The sequence below is a fragment of the Coptis chinensis genome, chromosome 9, assembly GCF_015680905.1.
Source record: "Coptis chinensis isolate HL-2020 chromosome 9, ASM1568090v1, whole genome shotgun sequence".
NCBI classification, from domain to species: Eukaryota; Viridiplantae; Streptophyta; class Magnoliopsida; order Ranunculales; family Ranunculaceae; genus Coptis; species Coptis chinensis.
Window position 1 is genome coordinate 78,489,348 of NC_141464.1, and position 21,428 is coordinate 78,510,775.

The following is a 21,428-nucleotide window of genomic DNA, read 5'->3' on the forward strand; positions in this document are numbered from 1 at the left end:
TTGGTTATTTGTTTAGTTAGAACCTAAAAGCGCCTCGATGGAGGAACTACATGCCTTATTTATGATGTGTATAGTTTGTTGTGTGGTTAGTGGGAAGTTAAAAGCCTCGATTGGAGGAACTCCACCGCCTAGATTATTGAACTTAAGGATGTTGTATTAGTCGTTAAAAGTTAAAGGCTCGATGGAGGAACTAAGCTGCGTAGTATGGATTGTGTATGTATATGTATAATTATATGTTGTATTTTAGGGCTACTCACACCGGCATTTTATAATCTTGTCGACCCGATTTGCATGTTTGCTTATCGGGTGTGTTCATTCAATGAACATAGTTGATAAGTTTTGATGAGGTTTAGTGTTGAAGAAGATTGGTTCTTTGCTTGTGGTTTTGCGTTAAGCGTTCATCTCGGATCACGTTTTGTTTTCCGCGAGGTGATATAGCTTTTCGGTCTAGACAATGTTTTTGTATTCTCATTTGTATATTTTAATTAAAGAGTTATTGAAAAGAGATTTGTAATCTAATCTTAATTAGGAATTTTTGTAATGAAGAGGACTTATGTATAATTGAAATTTTTATTGGTTTTTAATTATCCGCATATTTTAAAACTGTTTATGGGTTTTTGGGAGTGGAGAGTGCGTCACACCTCAGAGATCGAAGAGTCGGGGACAAATAATGTTTTTCCGAATTCTGTCGAAATTCGGGGTGTGACAATAGCAAGTCTTCCATCTTGGCTTTCCAGATGGTGTAGTTCTTCCTATTCAGACTCATCATGCGAGTATTCACGAAATGGTCCATCTCTACAAGTTATTTAACCTCAAATCTTTCTCGGGGAATTTTCACAAACACCTTTCCGACCAAGATTCGGATAACACCCTAGGCTATTCTAACCAAGGCTCTTATACCACTCGTTGGGGATTATACCAATACCAATCGATTCCCCACTACACAGATAACTTGTATTTGAACACAATTCAACTCTGGACAAAATCTAAATATCAACTACAACCTATATTAACATGCCCAACTCGCTAAGCAACTATTAACAACAGATAATAATGTAAAGCAGTAAAAGCAAACCACAACATAAAGATTTACCGTGGTTCGGCCAATGATGTCTACTTCCACAAGAGCCAGTTCTTTATAAAGTGGGAAGGAAGATTACAATCTCTCTTTTCGGTCTACCAGCTTACTAGATCACTCTTATCTCTTTCTGAGGGTTATATCTCAGTTCTTGTGGTGAGGCCGAAATTAGACCTGGCTTGGCTGGCGGGGTAACTATCTTGAGTCGCTCTTCGAACGCGCGCTTTAACGCGAATCGAGTCCGAGATGGTCGCGGCCTTCGAGAGCTGGTCGCACCAACGTCGCGGAGTCCGGTTGCCCCTTTGGCTGTCGGTCGCCTAATATCTTGGAACTCGGAGCTGGCAGTGCCTCTTCGAGCGCTTGGTGCGCTCTGACGAATCCGAAGCCGAATTTGCTCCGTTTCTCTCCAGCTCTGTTTCTCTACTCATGTGGGAGATAACTCCAACACTTTTCTATTTGTATCATGTGGACGGTGGACCATTTCGCACCAGGAGTCAAGAAATTCGCTGATTGACATGTGTGGTCATAAAAGTTTGTCCTATCACTTGTTTCTTAGTTGTCATCAAATGCAATGCAGACACAGTGATCTAAGCCAGAAACCTCCCTAGAGCTAAAAAATGTTCTCCGCCATGATTGATAATACAATAAAAACTGGATCAGATTATGATCGAATTCAAGAACTAAAATCATTTGATGATACTAAAGCCGGTGTGAAAGGACTAGTTGATGAAGGTGTCACGAAAATCCCACAAATATTCATCCACCCACCATCATCAGATATGAAATTATCTCTGGGTGGTAACTACAGGATTCCAGTGATAGACTTCACAGGTGTCCAAAATGATACTACTCGACGTAGTAGCATAGTTGAAGAAGTCCGTCGTGCATCTGAGACAGGCGGCTTTTTTCAGTTGGTGAACCATGGAATAGACGTACGTGTATTGGATGAAATGATTGGAAGTGTACGAAAGTTTCATGAACAACCAAAGGAAGTGAAGTCCAAGTACTATACTCGTGATCTTAGTGTAAAAGTGAGATATAGCAGTAACTTCGAGTTGTACCAATCTCCTGCTGCTAATTGGAGGGACTCAATGAGTTGTACTATGGCTCCTGAACCTCCCAGTCCTGAAGAGTTGCCTTTGGTGTGCAGGTATATATGTTCCCCCTTGGTTTTGTTGGTTGATGTTATTAATTAACTTATGTTTAAGAGCAGCTTGATTAGATATAAGGAATTGTAGCAAAAACTGGTAATATCTAGTGATAGAGAAATTAATTTTCAATTTTTAGAATACATGAGCGTTCAGATCAATTGGTTATTTTTTATCTTTCCGTTTTCCCTCAAAAGAGTGGAGCATGATCTCCCTGAGAGGAGAATGACCATCATTGACTGACAACTTCTTCTTCTCTGACCAGACTCTTTTTGAAGATTTTTCTTCTCTAAGAACTGATCTAACATATACTACCATGGAAAACCCACTAGCTTCAGTCAATGATTTTCCCCCCTTACCAGCAACATCTCCAACCGTTGCTAGCTAGTAATGTTCCTCCTCAAGATTCAAACTTGACTTCTCCATTAGTTCAAGTTCACATAAACAAGCAATACAACAATCTTCGTACCAGAGTGTCGAAGAAACAAGGTGTGGTCAGCTTGACTCTGAACATATCCATATGCAGTCATGGTTGCAGCAAATGTTTCAGTCCAAGTGCGAGGAGACTATTTAAGCCCATAGATAGACTTTTTCAACCGGCACACTAAGCCCGAAGTAGAAGAAAAAACGGAAACCAGGTGGTGAAGACATATACACCTCTTCTTGTAAAGCCCCATTGAGAGAGGCATTTTTCACATCCATCTGAAAAAGGGGCCATGACTTGGACGCAGCAAGAGAAAAAATAACTCGAATCGTATTCATCTTGGCCACAAAAGCAAAGGTCTCCTGATAATCAACCCCATGAATCTGTGCATACCCCTTAGCAACCAACCGAGCCTTGTACCTACTAACTGTTCCATCTCGGTTTTGTTTCACCGTGAAAACCCATTTACACCGGCGCTCTATATGGCGGAAGAGAAACCAAGACCTAAGTATTATTGACCTCTAATGCATGTAATTCCTCCAACATTGCAAAGACCTTCCAATGAAATTTTGGGCCAACACCTCCGCTTAATCGTGACGTGGTATATCAACCAATGAGAGAGAAGCACGAAAAAAGATCAGTAACTAGGAGACAAACGATGATCCGAAGTATAATCGGTGATAGAATAAGCTACAATATTAGCATATCTAGTCGGCATTCTGCGCAAGTATGCTTTCTTTCCAACAAACAATAGGTGGAGTATCAGTTCTATCAACAACCGGTAAATCAACATCAATAGTAACTAGTACAGGAGGGATAAGAGATGGCTCAATACCTGATAAAAGTGAATCAGTGGCAAGTGGTGAACTTGGAGAAGCAGAAGATGTCGGGCAGTCTGGTGGAGAAGGTTGGCCCCCTGGATATCGACGAGTATTGAGCTGTAAAGGAGGTGAAACCAAATGTGGAACTGGAGGGGAGACTATAGGCTCTGGCTGAACACTCATCGGAAGTGGAAAAGAAATAGGAACCGAATGTGAATCCTCATGAGGAAAAGGGAATACCGGAAACCACTCCTCCTGAGATAGAACATCACCTGAAAAGAATGGAGCATGTTCGAAGAAAGTAACGTCCATGGAGATGAAACAACGACGCGATGAGGGGTGATAACACCGATAACCCTTATGAGTATGAGAGTAACCAAGGAACACACATTTCAAGGCACGTGGATCTAGTTTAGAGATAGACCTAGTGACTTGGACGAAACAAACACACCTATAAACACGAGGTGGGATTTGAAAAACAGAACGATCAGGATGAATAATGGAATACGGAGTGCGAAAGCCAAGAGCTCAAGATAGAGAACGGTTAATGAGATACACCGCCATAAGGACAGCATCAGACCATAAACGTGAAGGAACATTCATGCCAATAGACATAGCACGAGCAAGATCAAGAATATGACGGTTTTTTCTTTCTGACTTACCATTTTGCTGTGGAGTCTGAGTGCTAGAGGTTTGATGCAAAATACCATTGGCCTCATAGAACTGTCGAAGACCATGAGATAGAAATTCCCCACCCTGATTGGAACGAAAGACTTTAACTGTTGTACCAAACTGTGTACGAACCATTGCAGTAAAACTCTGGAAAATGGAGGAGACTTTATTTTTGGATTTCATTAAATAAACCCAAGTACACCTAGAGAATTCGTCAATGAATAACACAAAATAACGAAATCCTAAAAGCAAGCCCCGACCGGGGGACCCCAAACATCAGAGTGCACAATATCAAACAAAGACGAAGTTTTATTACTACTTAATGGATAAGGGCTACAATGATGTTTATCCAGTTCACATGTCTCACAAGATAGACTTGACATGGATACTTTGGAAAAGAAAGATGGAAACAAATAACGTAGATACTCAAAAGAAATATAACCTAAGCGGTGATGCCAACGTAACACGCTTTTACATTTTCACCACCGCATCGAAGACTCTAACCGGAGGGCATGGGAGAGATCAAGAAATAGGTCTATCCCGTACATATAAGCCACCCTCTTCACGTCCATCGCCAATCACCTTCTGCGACACCGGATCTTGGAAAACACAAGAAGATGGATAAAAGGTTACACTGCAGTTTACATCTTTGGTAAGTTTACTAACAGAAATAAGAATGGTGATCAACTTGGGGACATGAAGAACATCAGGTAACAAAAATGAATCAGTAATTGGGATACAACCCTGCCCTACAATAGGTGTTTCAGCCCCATTGGCAAGACGAACTGTCCGTTTCCAAGAACTAGATGCATAATTCCGAAAAAGAGAAGACATACCAGTCATATTATCAGTGGCACCCAAATCAACAATCCAGGGTGAAGTCCGGGATGCAGAAGCATTATTGGCAGATGCAAAATTACCTGCATGAGAAGGTCCCGGTTGAGAAGACATAAAGAGAAATTGCCAGAACCTGCTGATCTCTTTTGGAGAAAAAGCACTAGAAGCATAAGTCTCTAATGTACTAGAGTCAGCAGATAGGTGTGCTGAGGACTGAGATGTTGATCGTGGTGGTTGAAAACCAGGAGGACGACCGTGTAATTAATAACATGTTGCCTTTACATGCCCAAATCTACCACAATGATCACACTTCTTGTTTGGAGGACGAGAACTACCAAAGGCCGTTGGCAATGGCAAAAGCCCAGGTAATGGTGCCCGGAAAGTTTGTGGAGGAACTGACGGTGGTGGCGGATAAGCATAACGGATCGCCAAAGCGTAAGTCTCGCATGAAGGCCGAGAGTCTGAGCACTGGCTTCGGCGACTCGATCAGAGAGACAATAGGCATGTGCTTCCTCGAGAGTTGGGAACGGATGCTTGTCAAGCAGATGAACAACAACATACTCAAACTCAGGATTGAGCCCAGCAAGAAACTGAAATACTCGATTCTTCTCCACAATTTTTGCATAAATCTCTGCTGCATTAACTAGCCATTCAATAAAACTATCATAATGATATAGTTCTTCCCAACCAGATCGAAGTCTGGCATAGTACGCCCCAAGAGATCGAGTTCCTTGTTTGAAATTTCCAATCTCATTGGAAAGTTGGAAACTCCTTGCATTATTTTGTCATTAAGAATATACTGTACGAAGAGATTCCCAAATAAGATATGCAGTGTCTGTAAACAAATAGCCAGCAGAAATCGTTGGTTGCATAGAATTAATCAACCAAGTCCTCACCATAGAATCATCTGAGAACCACTTAGCGTACTTCGGATCAGTTTCTGTAGGTGCCTTTTCTGCACCCAGAAGAAATCCTATCTTTCCACGGCCTCCAACAAACAATTTTACAGACTGTGCCCATCGAACATAGTTCAAACCATCTAGTAGCTATGAGGTAACTTTCAAATTCGGATTATCATGAACAGGGTAGAAGGACTGAACATCTTCACCCGTTCTAACCGAAGAAGCAGTCGAGATAGTAGACTCATCACTATTAGTCATATCGATTAAATAATTATCTCAAAAATAATAAACAGATCTAAGATTTAGATCAACACGTATCGCATCTCGTGATTGGTTAAAAAAAAAAAAAAAAAAAAAAAAAAAAAACCTGCAGAAGCTTAGGTTGCAATCAGAACAATTTGCTTTAATAGTTCTGATATCATGTAGAAAGTAATTTAGGGAAAAGTTAAGTGAATGAGAGAGCTCATCATTTATATTTATAGAATCATAATAGAAACCCTAGAAAGGGTAATAAAATAATTACAGAGGTAATATAGGAAAAATACTATAATAGCCCCGCTAACTGAGTGGCCCCAACACTTGCATTGCCTAAGAGCACATCAAGGTATGCAATGCCTTCAGTGAATCAACATCAATGGACTACTGTGAAACCAAAGGAAGAAAGAGGATCCAAGTGCATTCTTCAGGAGAAATAGAGCATACACTTGCAATGATGAAGAATGTAAAGTCACTAATAAAAAACAAAATAGATGAGATGTCTTGAAGACTACACCAAAGACCTTACTCTTGGACTCACTTATGTGTGTTGTGCTTGTGAAGGTTTCTTTTGTAGCTACGAGAAAGTGCAGACTCATCTCAGGAAGGATCATCCTAAGATAGTGAAGGAAATCATGATGAGAAAGTAGGATTTTGATATCACTACTTTCGTAGGTTAGATTGATGCATGTCTAGTGTATCATCTCTTCTATGTTAGGCTTGAATTGAAATAGCGATTAGCTTGTGTATGGCTTGATGCCCGTTGAACTTGTAAGTTTATTGTGTTACTCCCTTTAATGATCTAACTCTTAGGGGGTTTTTGTAAGGTTCTATCTTTGGCAATAAAACGGCCGTCTGCCGTAACCCCAGCTTAATTTTTTTTTTAAATGATCTCCCTGAGCTCAGTTTTTGGACTTGTGCAAGTAAGGAGATAGCAGTACCAGTGTTTAGTACTTCAGTAGTACAAACTAACTAAAAGTTTCTTGCTGCAAAGCCTGGTAAATTTCTGGGACTAGGTACTAGTACAAGTATATACAACCATCTATCTGCTAATTAAGATAAAAAAACACTGCTGCATCCAAACATCTGGGTGAACTGTGAAAGTGTGAAGTATCAAACTTAGATTAAGTATGAAGATCTTTTACTGTAACAGGTAACTACATGTAATTATTACTATGACTTACCGGTAGTACCTATCATTTTGCTGAACATCTTTGCAACAAGCACTAATATATAATATTGACCATTTCTAAATAAAGACATAAGTGGGTCTTATCTTGCTTTCTTTGATTTAAAGGGATATACTGCTGGAGTTTTCTAAGCATGTTCAAGTATTAGGGGATACTTTGTCTGAAGTTATATCAGAGGCTCTCGGACTCAACTCGAACCATCTTAAAGACATGGGTTTTGTGGAGGGTCTTTCTGCTGCATGTCACTATTATCCAGCATGTCCAGAACCAGAACTGACCATGGGAATCACCAAGCATTCTGATCCTGATTTCTTCACTGTCCTACTACAAGATCACCTAGGAGGTTTACAAGTTCATCACGAAAACCAATGGGTTGACGTCTCTCCCCTGCGTGGAGGTTTAATAATAAATATAGGTGACATTCTTCAGGTAAATTAATTAAGCATTGTTTTTTTTCTCTAACTTGTTCTACAAAAATCACATTTTCCCATTATTTAGCGTGTTGAGGCATGTTGCTCTAAGGAACCCCTTGAAAGAATTAAGACACACTTACAATTTCCCACAGTATATAAGTTTATTTGATTTTAAATTTATTTTGAGTACGTTTAATTTTGGTTGTGGACGTCCTGTCCTAATGCAGCTTGTCTCGAATAATAAACTTAAGAGCAGTGAGCACAGAGTGCTTGCCAAAAGAGAAGGGCCAAGAATTTCTGTGGCATGCTTCTTCAGGCCAGGTTTGCAGTCGACCAAGGTATATGGTCCCATCAAAGAGTTGCTGTCAGAACAAAATCTTCCCCTATTCAGGGAAACTACTGTACGTGATTACCTTGGTTACTACTTTAACAAAGGATTGGATGGGGAGTCTGCTCTTACACATTTTCTCTTGTGACTTTGGATTGGTCCTTGGAAGACTTTATAGCTACTACAAATGGTTATTTCATGGCAGGGTACCTTGTTTACATTTGTATTTAGAGACAGATGCATGTCATGGTAGTGATTTTGGTGGTTGTGCTCCTGTTGCCGAAGTTGGGCCTAGATATATGCATGCAGGGGCACTGAAGTTAGAGAGGAGACTTTCTTGGATTAAAAACAAAGTATAGATGAAAGTTTGCATTTTAGGTCCCAAAAACCTTCTTCACAGTCCACTGTTGATATTGAATCCGTAACAGATATATATGAACGATGACATTGATAATGTGATCTTTAAAATTGTTTTTGAACGTGTCTATCTGTTAGTCTCTGGTTCATAATTCATAGTGTGCATTTAAATTTTAATGAGGTTGCATGCGTGACTAAAACTTCTTGATGGAATCAAGGGACCACTCTCTATTTCTGCATTTCTTTTATTGCTTTGACTGAGAGCATCCATAATTCCATAACCACTTAATCTAGTGAAGAGTAGTCTCTTCCCCCTAATCTCTTTAGAAAAAGCATGCTTGAGTGCTTGACTATACTGAAGTGAATCTATTATAAAATGCAGAACTGATTAACGTGGGGATTTTGTCGGTGATAGACATGTTCAAACTCACATGATTGTTTTGTTGTGGGATTCATACAAGCTTGTCCTATCCTTGTTTCTTATATTAGTTAAGTACAATACAGACAGAGATCAAAGCCGGAAATCTCCCTAGACAAAAAATGTTGTCCACCATGATTGAAAATCCAATCAAAACTCAATCAGATTATGATCGAAAACAAGAACTGGAATCATTTGATGATACTAAAGCCGATGTGAAAGGACTGGGTGATGAAGGTGTCACGAAAATCCCTCAAATATTCATCCACCCACCATCATCAGTTGATCTCAACAAAAATACATCTCTGGGTAACTACAGAATTCCAGCGATAGACTTCAAAGGTGTCAAAAATGTTACAACTCGGTCGTAGCATCGTTGAAGAAGTACGTCGTTAAATCAACTTTCAAACTACACTGTCAACATTGATTTGTCTACTATATTTTTTTTATGTCGTCGCTTGTGATGAACTTTTCTCTTTGTATCATGTGGACTGTGGACCATTTCGCACGAGGGGTCATAAGAGTTTGTCCTATCACTGTTTCTTAGTGGTCATCAAGTGCAATACAGACAGTGATCTAAGCCAGAAACCTCCCTAGAGCTAAAAAATGTTCTCCGCCATGATTGATAATCCAATGAAAACTGGATCAGATTATGATCGAATTCAAGAACTAAAATCATTTGATGATACTAAAGCCGGTGTGAAAGGACTAGTTGATGAAGGTGTCACGAAAATCCCACAAATATTCATCCACCCACCATCATCAGATATGAAATCATCTCTGGGTGGTAACTACAGGATTCCAGTGATAGACTTCTCAGGTGTCCAAAATGATACAACTCGACGTAGTAGCATAGTTGAAGAAGTCCGTCGTGCATCTGAGACAGGCGGCTTTTTTCAGTTGGTGAACCATGGAATAGACGTACGTGTATTGGATGAAATGATTGGAAGTGTAGGAAAGTTTTATGAACAACCAAAGGAAGTGAAGTCCAAGTACTATACTCGTGATTTTCGTGCAAAAGTGAGATATAACAGTAACTTCGATTTGTACCAATCTCCTGCTGCTAATTGGAGGGACTCAATGAGTTGTACTATGGCTCCTGAACCTCCCAGTCCTGAAGAGTTGCCTTTGGTGTGCAGGTATATATGTTCCCCCTTGGTTTTGTTGGTTGATGTTATTAATTAACTTATGTTTAAGAGCAGCTTGATTAGATATAAGGAATTGTAGCAAAAACTGGTAATATCTAGTGATAGAGAAATTAATTTTCAATTTTTAGAATACATGAGCGTTCAGATCAATTGGTTATTTTTTATCTTTCCGTTTTCCCTCAAAAGAGTGGAGCATGATCTCCCTGAGAGGAGAATGACCATCATTGACTGACAACTTCTTCTTCTCTGACCAGACTCTTTTTGAAGATTTTTCTTCTCTAAGAACTGATCTAACATATACTACCATGGAAAACCCACTAGCTTCAGTCAATGATTTTCCCCCCTTACCAGCAACATCTCCAACCGTTGCTAGCTAGTAATGTTCCTCCTCAAGATTCAAACTTGACTTCTCCATTAGTTCAAGTTCACACTCCTAATCCATGGAGCTCTCTCTTCAAAACAAGTAGCTCTGCTGCGTTAAAGAAGGTGAATGTCAACATAGTTGATGGTGTTGCAATATTCCCATCTGATATTATTTTTTTTTTGAAAAGTTTGCTGGGGTTAAGGCAAACCCCCACCTGTTTATTGCACATAGAGAAACATTACATACCTTCCCTAAGAGTATGATCATTAGAGGGAGGTACACATAACATAATGCATCAAGCCTAAAACACTTGGGATTTCTCCCTACACATACATTCCCGAAGGAACAAACTCTAGCAAGAAGACCACAATCAGCAACCCCATCAACCATAGCATGAGGGACCGTCTGCCTTCAATCCACACCCCAAACAAAGACAGAGAGCACATACCACTAAGGCAACCTATTGATAATCTATGACGGTATTGCGGCCGTTCGACCCAGATCATTAAAGGGAACATACAAAGACTACAACAGGCATGAAGCCTTCACAAAAATGAGATTAATCATAACACATACCACAAGCAAGTATTCATAGGAATCGTCTCATTTGATCTCCTACTTTCTAGCCTTCAATTGCTTTACTATCTTAGGATGATCTTTCCTAAGATGAAGTTGCGCTTTCTCATAGTCACAAAAAAAACACCCACAAGCACAACACACGTATGTGAGTCCCAAAGTGTCATCCCAAAACTCTTTCGTATAATCCTCAAGATATCTCTTTTTGGTTTTGGTTAGTGACTTTACCTTCTTCATCATTGCGAGAGTAGGCTCAATTTCTCCAGAAGAACGCTCTTGGATTCTTTTGCTTCTTTTTGACTTTACAGTGGACCAATCCTCTGAAGACATTTTATGCCTCGACCTGCTTTTAGGCAAGTGGTCATTAAATAATTCTTCCTCACAATCTGATAGGTCATCCATATCATCAACCTCCTCATTTTCAACAACTAACCCTTCATACATATTTCTTTCTCGGCTATTGGGTAGTTGGGGAAAAGGAGTAATCATATCTTGGTGCCTCTAGATAGGTGTAACCATAATGCTCTCCTTGAGATCTCTTTGGTCCCCAATAACACCACATTGCACCTGTGTAATATCGGTTTCCGTATGTGTACATACCACTACACCTGGTGAAATCAAATGAAAGTTACTCGCAATTGCTCCTTGCAATTGGGGAGCAGAGTTCACTTGTGCTCCCCCTCAATCTAATTGGTTCATTGTCCTTTGGAGTTTAAGGCTGAGGAGCCGACCCTAAACTCACTCTAAGCAACCCCTGAGAGATTGGGGTTTGAACATGACTATTGTGAATCACCATAGCAGTTGAAACTGCTTCTTCCTCACTCACACGATTTGTCTCTGTATCCACACCACCAGGAGTACTTTGAACCGATTAATGCGCCCTGCGAACTATTACTCCCATTGGGTAAGCGACCATCTTGTCGCCGCTTGAGCCATTTGAGCCCCCGCTACTTGTTGCTCTTGAGTTTTGGATACCGATTGATTTTCTTTCCTCTCGTTCCAAAGAACTCGCGATATCCATTTGCCCCGTGTCCACACCCACGCACTCCTCATACCACATTCTTTGTGTAGTATGCCCAAATCAATTACACTTTTCACAAGATTGGGCCTTCCATGGGTACTCCGAGAGGTATAACGATTTTCGATCCCCAACTTTGATTTTTATGGTTTCGTTGTACTTTCATGATTCATCGTGTAGAAAAATTTCGTTTCTCACGATCGAGCGGCTTTCGAGTGAAGCGACTTCAGCGCTCATGACTCGATGATTTAGCGCTGGCAAAGAAAGCGACCAGCGCTCGTGGCTTTTTAAATGTAGCGGTATACCAGAGGAGAAGGGCGCCAGCGCTTCGGGCTTTTTCTCCGTGGGCTTATTCACAAGAACCGCGAAATTTTGGTTTTGGTATAAAAACAAAATCGATCTTTGGAAAACCTAACTTTTTCCAAAACCAAGAAAAGAGTGATTACAAGAGAACAATTCTTTGTGAGTTGAGTGTTCATTCTTTGTGAGTGAATTGAGAGAGACTTGTAATCGTTACTCGGGACATCTAGTAAAGCTTGGAACTCGCGGTGTGGGCGTAGGCAAATTGCGAACCACGATATATCTCGTCTTGTGGTTTGTTCTTCTTTTACATTGATTGTTTTATTTCATATGCTTGTTATTTGATATATGAGAAGTGTTGGGATATTGCTTGGAGGGTGTTGAAGTCTTGTCTATTAAGAAAGATCAATCTTTGTGTAGGATTGATCCGTTTGGGTCAATGGGTAACGTTGTTTCCATGATTAATTATTCACAACAATTGGTATCGAGGCGTAGGTATATCGACCCAGGATTTTGAGTTTAGTACTAAAAATTTGTGTAGACAAGGTGTTCGATTAAATTCGATGTGAAACCGCTGTTTCTTTTGGGTTATTGTGTGTAACTTGAAAGATGGCTCCCAAGATGTCAAACGCTTGAGGTTTGAAGTAGAAGTTTAATGGGAAGAATAACTTTGGGATTTGGCAAGTCCAAGTAAAGGACATCCTCATCCAACAAAGGTTTGCCTGAGGCTTTGAAGGGGATTAAATCGGCGCGGCGAAAGTATGAGTAATGATGATTGGGAAGAGTTCGATCTTGAGGCTTGTTCATCAATCCGGTTATGTCTTGCTAATGAGGTCATGTATAGTGTGATGGGAGAAAATACACCGCCGGTATTTGGCTCAAACTAGAGTCTATGTATATGACCAAGAGCATGACGAACAAGATGTACCTTAAGAAGCGTCTTTATCGGTATATGATGGTGAATTGTTCAACGATGTAACAACACGTTAGTGAGTTCCGTCAACGCCTAGCGGATTAATTGAATGTGGGTATGAAGATGGATGATGAGGATCAAGCGGCATGTTTAATATTCTCCTTGCCAGAAAGCTATGAGCATCTAATGACTACATTCATGAACAGAGAAGTCGTCGATCTTGACGAAGTTCAGAGTGCACTTCTTTCTTATGAGTTGATGAAGAAGACACGCGTGTAGAGAATAGCATTGATGCAAGTCGGGGGCTAGTGGCAAGAGGAAATTGATGCGAACGTAAATTATTCAAGTAATGATAATTCTAGGTCCAAGTCAAAGAAGCCTTTAAAACATGTCTGTGCTACAATTGCAATGAAAAAAGACGACATTACATAAAGTAATTGTCCTCACCAAGAAAGAGAACAAGAGAGATGGTCAGAAGAAAGGTAAGGCAAAATTTGAGGCAAATTATGCTTCAGGCTCTGAAGAGGATGAGTTCAGTCTCTGTGTGTCCACACAAGACTATATGACCGAGAGGTGGATCCTTGATTCCGGATGTTCCTATCATATGTGCCCGAATAGAAAGTGGTTTACTTTTATGAGAGCATTGATGGTGGTTCCGTTTTAATGGGTAATGGCGTTGCTTGTAAGGCGGCGGTAGAATTGGAACTATAACGGGTCAAGATGTATGATGGTGTAGTGAGGACTCTAACCGATGTGAGACATGTTCCCGAGCTAAAGAAAAGTCTTATTTCTCTTGGTACCTTGGATTCCAAAGGCCACAAGTTTGTGGTGAAGGTGGAGCCCTAAATATTGTTAATGGCTCTTTAGTTGTTATGAAGGGTAAAAATATGGAACCTTGTATACTCGATTGGTAGTACGGTGATAAGCGATGTAGCGATGGGTGCATGTAGTAATGATTCCGAAAGTACACTAAGATGTGGCATATCGTTTAGGGCATATGAGTGAAAAGCGGTTTGTCCGAGTTTGTGCAGCGAGGGTTCTTGAAGAACTTGAAGAAGCCAAGTATGGGGTTCGCGTGACCATCGTCTATGGGAAGCAAAGCGAGTCAAGTTCAAGTCAAGCAAGCACACGACAACAGCATCCTTGATTATGTGCATACGGATGTTTGGGGACCCTCCGTGGTGGCTTCAAGGGAGGTAACCGCTATTATGTCTCATTCATTGATGATCATACTCGCTATGTGTGGGTGTATATGATGAAATCGAAAGATGAAGTGTTTGAGACATTTAAGAAGTGGAAGGCAAAGGGTTGAGAATCGCACGGATAGGAAGGTAAAGGCATACTGGATTACAATGGTAATCGAGTATACCTATGGACCTTTCCAAGAGTTACGTGCTAATGTGGAATTGCATTAATCGGACGATCGAGGGGCGCCACGCCAGAATGGAATGGCGAGAGGATGAATAGAACTTTGCTTGAAAGAGCAAGATGTTTATTGTCTAATGCCGGTCCCAGGCAAAAGAGTATTAGGCGGATGCGGTGTCCATGGCGTGTTACCCGCATCAATAGGTCACCAATTACCGGCTATAGATTGCGGGACACCTTATGAGGTGTGGTCGTAACCCGGTGATTATAGTATCTTATGAGTGTTTGGATCGACGACTTACTACCATGTGAGGGACGACAAGCTAGATCCTAGAGCTAAGAAGGCCATATTCTTAGGCTCGCAAAATGGGGGTAAAGGGATACGATTGTGGTGTCTAGAAGCCCACAAGTTCTGGTCGGTCCAGAGATGTTACTTTTGATGAGACTTACGTGTTATCTTTGAAGAAGGCGGTAGCAACCGCGAGAATGGTGGCGAAGTCTATAGGTTCAAGCTAATGAGCTTGAGTTGTCGATGCGTGAGATATTTGGTTAGATCATGATGAGGTAAACCGAATCATGGAACCAACAAACGGGGAAGAAGAGCAAGAGCATTCGCGAACTTGTGGTGGTGACCCAGCCACGAGACAAGTTAAAGAAGTGCACAAGTATGGGCACGAAGAAGCCGATGAAACACTATGGTCGGTGGATTTAGTGGCATATGACCGAATATCGAAGATGATGAGCCGATAGCTTCAAGGAAGCCGTTAGAGATGCTCATTACTGAGAGATTGGTTAGTAGCTATGCAAGCAGAGATGGAATCTCTTGATAAAAATCACACATGGGACCTAGTTTTATTGCCAAAGGGCAAAAGGACTATCGGCGATAAATGGGTGTTGAAGAAAGAGGTCCTTCCCGAGTCCGACAAAGATCGGGTACAAGGCAAAAGAGTGGTAGCAAAGGGTTTTCACGAAGGAAGGAGTTGACTACAATGAGGTATTTTCCCGGTGGTCAAACATCACGTCCATTCGTGTGTTATTGAGTTTAGTTGCTTCGCCGACTTGGAGTTAGAGCAACTTGATGTGAAAACTGCTTTCTTGCATGGGGACTTGGAAGAAGAGATCTATATGAGACAACCTGAAGGGTTTGTCGTTGCTGAGAAAGAAGATTATGTATGTAAATTGAATCGGTCACTGTACGGGTTAAAGCAATCGCCCATGCAATGGTACAAGCGCTTTGACACATTCATGATGCAACATGAGTACACCCGAAGTAAGTATGACTGCTGTGTCTACTTTAGAAGGCTTCGTGGTAATGACTTCATCTATCTCCTGCTTTATGTGGATGACATGCTTATTGCTTCCAAAAGCATGGTGGAGATAGACAAGTTGAAATCTCAACTTAGCTCTGAGTTTGAGATGAAAGACTTAGGTGGAGCCAAGAAGATCTTGGGCATGGAGAGATTGAGAGATAGGAAGAAGTTTACGGATAGTTGTATCTCGGAAGAAATACATTGAGAAAGTAATTTCTCGATTTGGTATGGAGAATGCAAAGTCGGTTTCTACTCCTTTAGTTGGGCATTTTAGGCTTTTCACTAAGTTCTCTCCTAGTCGATTGGAGGAACAAAAGCATATGGCTAATGTTCCTTATGCAAGTGCCGTGGGTAGTTTGATGTATGCTATGGTATGCACGCGCCCGGACATTTTCCGCGCGATTAGTGTTGTGAGCGGTATATGGCAAATCGGGAAAGCATTGGGAGGCGATGAAATGGGGTACTCACGGTGGTGCTTGAAGCGGTACTTTGGATGTGGGATTAGCTTATGGTGGAGGCACTTGTTATGTCGGTGGGTTTGTGGATTCGATTATGCGCGGTGATCTAGATAGACGACGATCAACTACCGGTTATGTGTTTATGATGCATGGTGCACCGGTTAGTTGGAGGTCTATGCTACAGCTACCGCTGCTCTATCTACTACCGGCGAGTATATGGCAATGGGGAGGCAAATGAAAGAGGCACTATGGCTTCGAGGTCTTCTAGATGATTTGGGTATTGAAGCGAGCGGTGTTGCTTTGTATTGTGATAGTCGAGTGCTATTCATTTTGGCGAAGAACCAAGTTCATCATGCTCGGACCAAGCATATTGATGTCCGTTATCACTTTATACGGGATGTCGTTGAGGATGGTGATGTAGCACTTGAGAAAGTAGACACCCATGACAATCCTGGCCGATATGCGGACGAAAGTTGTCACGGAGTTAAGTTCCAACACCGTTTGGACTTGCTCCAAATCCTACATGTTGAAAAGAGCCCTGTGTGGGCATAGCCGCTTCTGGGCGGTTATTCGCGAAGTCTTCCTTCTTTGGAGGTGTTCCCTTGGATGTGATCTTCTTTGGATGTGATCTTTGTTGGATGTGTTCGGCTTGGTTTTATGTCTTAAAACCTCACCGAGGTGGAGAATGTAGAGAAAATTTTCGTTTCTCACGATCGAGCGGCGCCAGCGCCAGAGTGAAGCGCGATCGCGCTCATGACTCCAGATGATTTTGGCTTGGCGCAAAGAAAGCGACCAGCGACTGGCCATGGCTTTTTAACATAGCGCCAGCCTTCGAGCTTTTTTCTCCGTGGACTTATACAAGAACGCGAAATTTTGGTTTTTGGTATAAAAACAAAATCAGTCTTTTGGAAAACCTAACTTTTTCCAAAACCAAGAAAGAGAGTAATTACAAGAGAACAATTCTTTGTGAGTTGAGTGTTCATTCTTTGTGAGTGAATTGAGAGAGACTTGTAATCAGTTACTCCGGACATCTAGTAAAGCTTGGAACTCGCGTGGTGGGCGGTAGGCAAATTGCGAACCACGATATATCTCGTCTTGTGGTTTGTTCTTCTTTTACATTGATTGTTTTATTTCATATGCTTGTTATTTGATATTGAGAAGTGTTGGGATATTGCTTGGAGGGTGTTGAAGTCTTGTCTATTGAGAAAGATCAATCTTTGTGTAGGATTGATCCGTTTGGTGTGGGTAACGTTGTTTCCGCAGTTAATTATTCACAACACACTGGAAATTCAATACAAAACCGAGCAAAAGACAACCTTTTCCTCTTAGCAATAGCACCGTCCATATATTTTGGTACTCCACCTACCAAACTAGCTAGGTACGACAATCCATCCAGTGTCCACATCTCCTTGGGCACATCCATCAGCTTTACCCAAAGTGGTATTGTAGCCTCCTTGCTCCTGTAGTTGTTTACCTCTACTGTCCAAGGCTTTATCACGAACACTCTCCCCGCAATAAAAACTGGGCCTTCATCTAAAACCATTTGTCGATCATCTGAGCATGTAAAACCGAGTGGAGCGACTATGTGGTGGCCTTTTTCATCGGAAGGAGGCTGCCTTACCCCTTAGTGCGGGATTTTTTGCAAAAGAACTGGAAAATCAAGGGCGAGTACTCTATCTCCACTGACAAAGATTTATTCTACTTCAAATTCAGTTTAGATGAAGATATGAGGCAAATCTTAGAAGCAGACCCAATCTATATCACTGGGAAGTTTTTTGTCGTTCGGCAGTGGACACCAAAAGTGGAAGCTCAGAAATCTTCAATTAAAACATTGCCAGTTTGGGTAAAACTGATGAACTTACCCAAACATTTATGGACAGATGATGGACTCGACTATATAGCTAGTCTAATAGGAAATCCTATTTGTATGAACCAGGCCACTAATCTAAGACAGAGACTCGATTTTGCAAAGTTTTGTGTTGAGGTTCCACCTGACCATGAGTATAAGAAATCAGTGAGGATCAAGATAAATGGAAAGGAGATGAAGAGCTTGAATACCCATGGATTCCAGTAGTCTGCCTAGCTTGTAAAAAGTTTGGGCACAAAGGCAGTCAGCTGTGCATCCAAGGTTAAAACTGTATGGGCAGCAAAAGAGACTAATGACAAGCAGAAAGAGCTAGAGGTGAATAATGTACCAGCTGAAGTAATTGAAGATATTAATGTGGTGGACAATTGTAATGAAAATCTGGACTTTGATGTAAGTTTTATATCCCCAGCTATAGAGCAACCTAGTGAACCCATTGTGCAGACTGTAAATCCCTTCCAAATGATTGAACAAGAAGAAGGGGAGGAATTAGGTACACCTCCACATTCGCACAGATGAACTTCAAGTAACATTCAATTGATCTCATCTGGCGTACTACACCATACACATGTGGAAACAGTAACTGCATTGGTGCAAGGTGGTGTTCTTAGTGACCAAAGAGAAGCGAGTAATATGGTTTTACACCAATCCATACTCCCTTGAACCATCTGCCGAATAGTAGAGAAATAAACATGTATGAAGGGTTAGTTGCCGGAAATGAGGAGGTAGATGATGTTCTCTCCGAGAATGAATTCGAGTTGTTTGGGGATAGAGTGGCCCCAACACTTGCATTGCCTAAGAGCACATCAAGGTATGCAATGCCTTCAGTGAATCAACATCAATGGACTACTGTGAAACCAAAAGGAAGAAAGAGGACCCAAGTGCGTTCTTCGGGAGAAATAGAGCATACACTTGCAATGATGAAGAATGTAAAGTCACTAATCAAAAACAAAATAGATGAGATGTCTTGAAGACTACACCAAAGACCTTACTCTTGGACTCACTTATGTGTGTTGTGCTTGTGAAGGTTTCTTTTGTAGCTATGAGAAAGCGCAGACTCATCTCAGGAATGATCATCCTAAGATAGTGAAGGAAATCATGATGAGAAAGTAGGATTTTGATATCACTACTTTCGTAGGTTAGGTTGATGCATGTCTAGTGTATCATCTCTTATATGTTAGGCTTGAATTGAAGTAGCGATTAGCTCGTGTATGGCTTGATGCCCGTTGAACTTGTAAGTTTATTGTGTTACTCCCTTTAATGATCTAACTCTAAGGGGGTTTTTTTGTAAGGTTCTATCTTTGACAATAAAACAGGCAGGGGTCTGCCGTAACCCCAGCTTAATTTTTTTTTTAAAATGATCTCCCTGAACTCAGTTTTTGGACTTGTGCAAGTAAGGAGATAGCAGTACTAGTGTTTAGTACTTCAGTAGTACAAACTAACTAAAAGTTCTTGCTGCAAAGCCTGGTAAATTTCTGGGACTAGGTACTAATACAAGTATATACAACCATCTATCTGCTAATTAAGATAGCCGCATCCAAACATCTGGGTGAACTGTGAAAGTGTGAAGTATCAAACTTAGATTAAGTATGAAGATCTTATTTTACATGTAATTATTACTATGACTTACCAGTAGTACCTATCATTTTGCTGAACATCTTCGTAACGAGCACTAATATATAATATTGACCATTTCTAAATAAAGACATAAGTGGGTCAATCTTCTCTTGCTTTCTTTGATTTCAAGGGATATACTGCTGGAGTTTTCTAAGCATGTTCAAGTATTAGGGGATACTTTGTCTGAAGTTATATCAGAGGTTCTCGGACTCAACTCCAACCATCTTAAAGACATGGGTTCTGTGGAGGGTCTTTCTGCTGTATGTCACTATTATCCAGCATGTCCAGAACCAGAACTGACCATGGGAGCCACCCAGCATTCTGATCCTGATTTCTTCACTGTCCTACTACAAGATCACCTAGGAGGTTTACAAGTTCTTCACGAAAACCAATGGGTTGACGTCTCTCCCCTGCGTGGAGGTTTAATAATAAATATAGGTGACATTCTTCAGGTAACTTAATTAAGCATTGTTTTTTTTCTCTAACTTGTTCTACAAAAATCACATTTTCCCATTATTTAGCGTGTTGATACATGCTGCTATAAGTAACCGCTTGAAAGAATTAAGACACACTTACAATTTCCCACAGTATATAAGTTTATTTGTTTTTAAATTTATTTCGAGTACGCTTAATTTTGGTTGTGGACGTCCTGTCCTAATGCAGCTTGTCTCGAATAATAAACTTAAGAGCAGTGAGCACAGAGTGCTTGCCAAAAGAGAAGGGCCAAGAATTTCTGTGGCATGCTTCTTCAGGCCAGGTTTGCAGTCGACGAAGGTATATGGTCCCATCAAAGAGTTGCTGTCAGAACAAAATCCTCCCCTCTATAGGGAAACTACTGTACGTGATTATGCTGCTTATTTCTTTGCCAAAGGATTGGATGGGGAGTCTGCTCTTACACATTTCCTCTTGTGACTTTGGATTGGTCCTTGGAAGACTTTATAGCTACTACAAATGGTTATTTCATGGCAGGGTACCTTGCTTACATTTGTATTTAGAGACATGCATGTCATGGTAGTGATTTGGTGGTTGTGCTCCTGTTGCCGAAGTTGGGCCTAGATATATGCATGCAGGGGCACTGAAGTTGGGCCTAGACTTTCTTGGATTACTATGGCTCCTGAACCTCCTAGTCCTGACGAGTTGCCTTCGGTGTGAAGATATATGTCCACCCTTGGTTTTGTTGGTTGATGTTATTAACTTATGTTTAAGGCCAGCTTCATTAGATATAAGCTAGGAATTGTAGAATGTAAAAACAGGACAAATCTATCTGCTAATTACGAACAAAAACACTGCAGCAAACTTTGATAAAGTACGAAGATCTTTTTTCACTATAATAACTAGCATTCCGGCGGGCGCGGGATTTATTACATTCTTATTTGGTACTCATTGTAAAAAAAAAAAAAAAGTTCCTAACTTACAGCATAAGAGCATATTTGTAATTTAGACAAAATATAGAGACGGTTATATAGTTTATGGTAAAGTATAGGAACTGTTGAGAAATTAATATAAATAATATGGTATGTTTTGTAATTTAGATAAAACATAAGAGCTGTTTCATAAATTAAAGAGTTTGTCTACCCCGAGGATATCCTCATAGAGACGAGATCCGAGACCGTTGGATGTGTGATCCAACGGTCCGAAAAAAAACAACAAAC

General features: G+C 40.8%; 2 protein-coding genes across 2 annotated transcripts; both read left to right on the plus strand.

Moving 5' to 3' along the window:
* The first annotated feature begins 1,524 nt into the window (after nt 1–1,524).
* Nucleotides 1,525–8,553, plus strand: LOC147478345 (1-aminocyclopropane-1-carboxylate oxidase homolog 1-like). Its single transcript, XM_086584815.1, has 3 exons — nt 1,525–2,228; nt 7,435–7,756; nt 7,968–8,553. The coding sequence occupies exons 1-3, from the start codon at nt 1,696–1,698 to the stop codon at nt 8,214–8,216; spliced, it is 1,104 nt and encodes a 367-aa protein (XP_086440941.1). The 5' UTR covers nt 1,525–1,695; the 3' UTR covers nt 8,217–8,553.
* A 149-nt stretch (nt 8,554–8,702) lies between these two features.
* On the plus strand, nt 8,703–21,142 carry LOC147478346 (1-aminocyclopropane-1-carboxylate oxidase homolog 1-like). The gene is made up of 3 exons (XM_086584817.1): nt 8,703–9,982; nt 19,907–20,228; nt 20,440–21,142. Exons 1-3 carry the CDS (start codon nt 9,450–9,452, stop codon nt 20,686–20,688), a joined length of 1,104 nt encoding a protein of 367 aa, XP_086440943.1. The 5' UTR covers nt 8,703–9,449; the 3' UTR covers nt 20,689–21,142.
* Nucleotides 21,143–21,428: the final 286 nt, after the last annotated feature.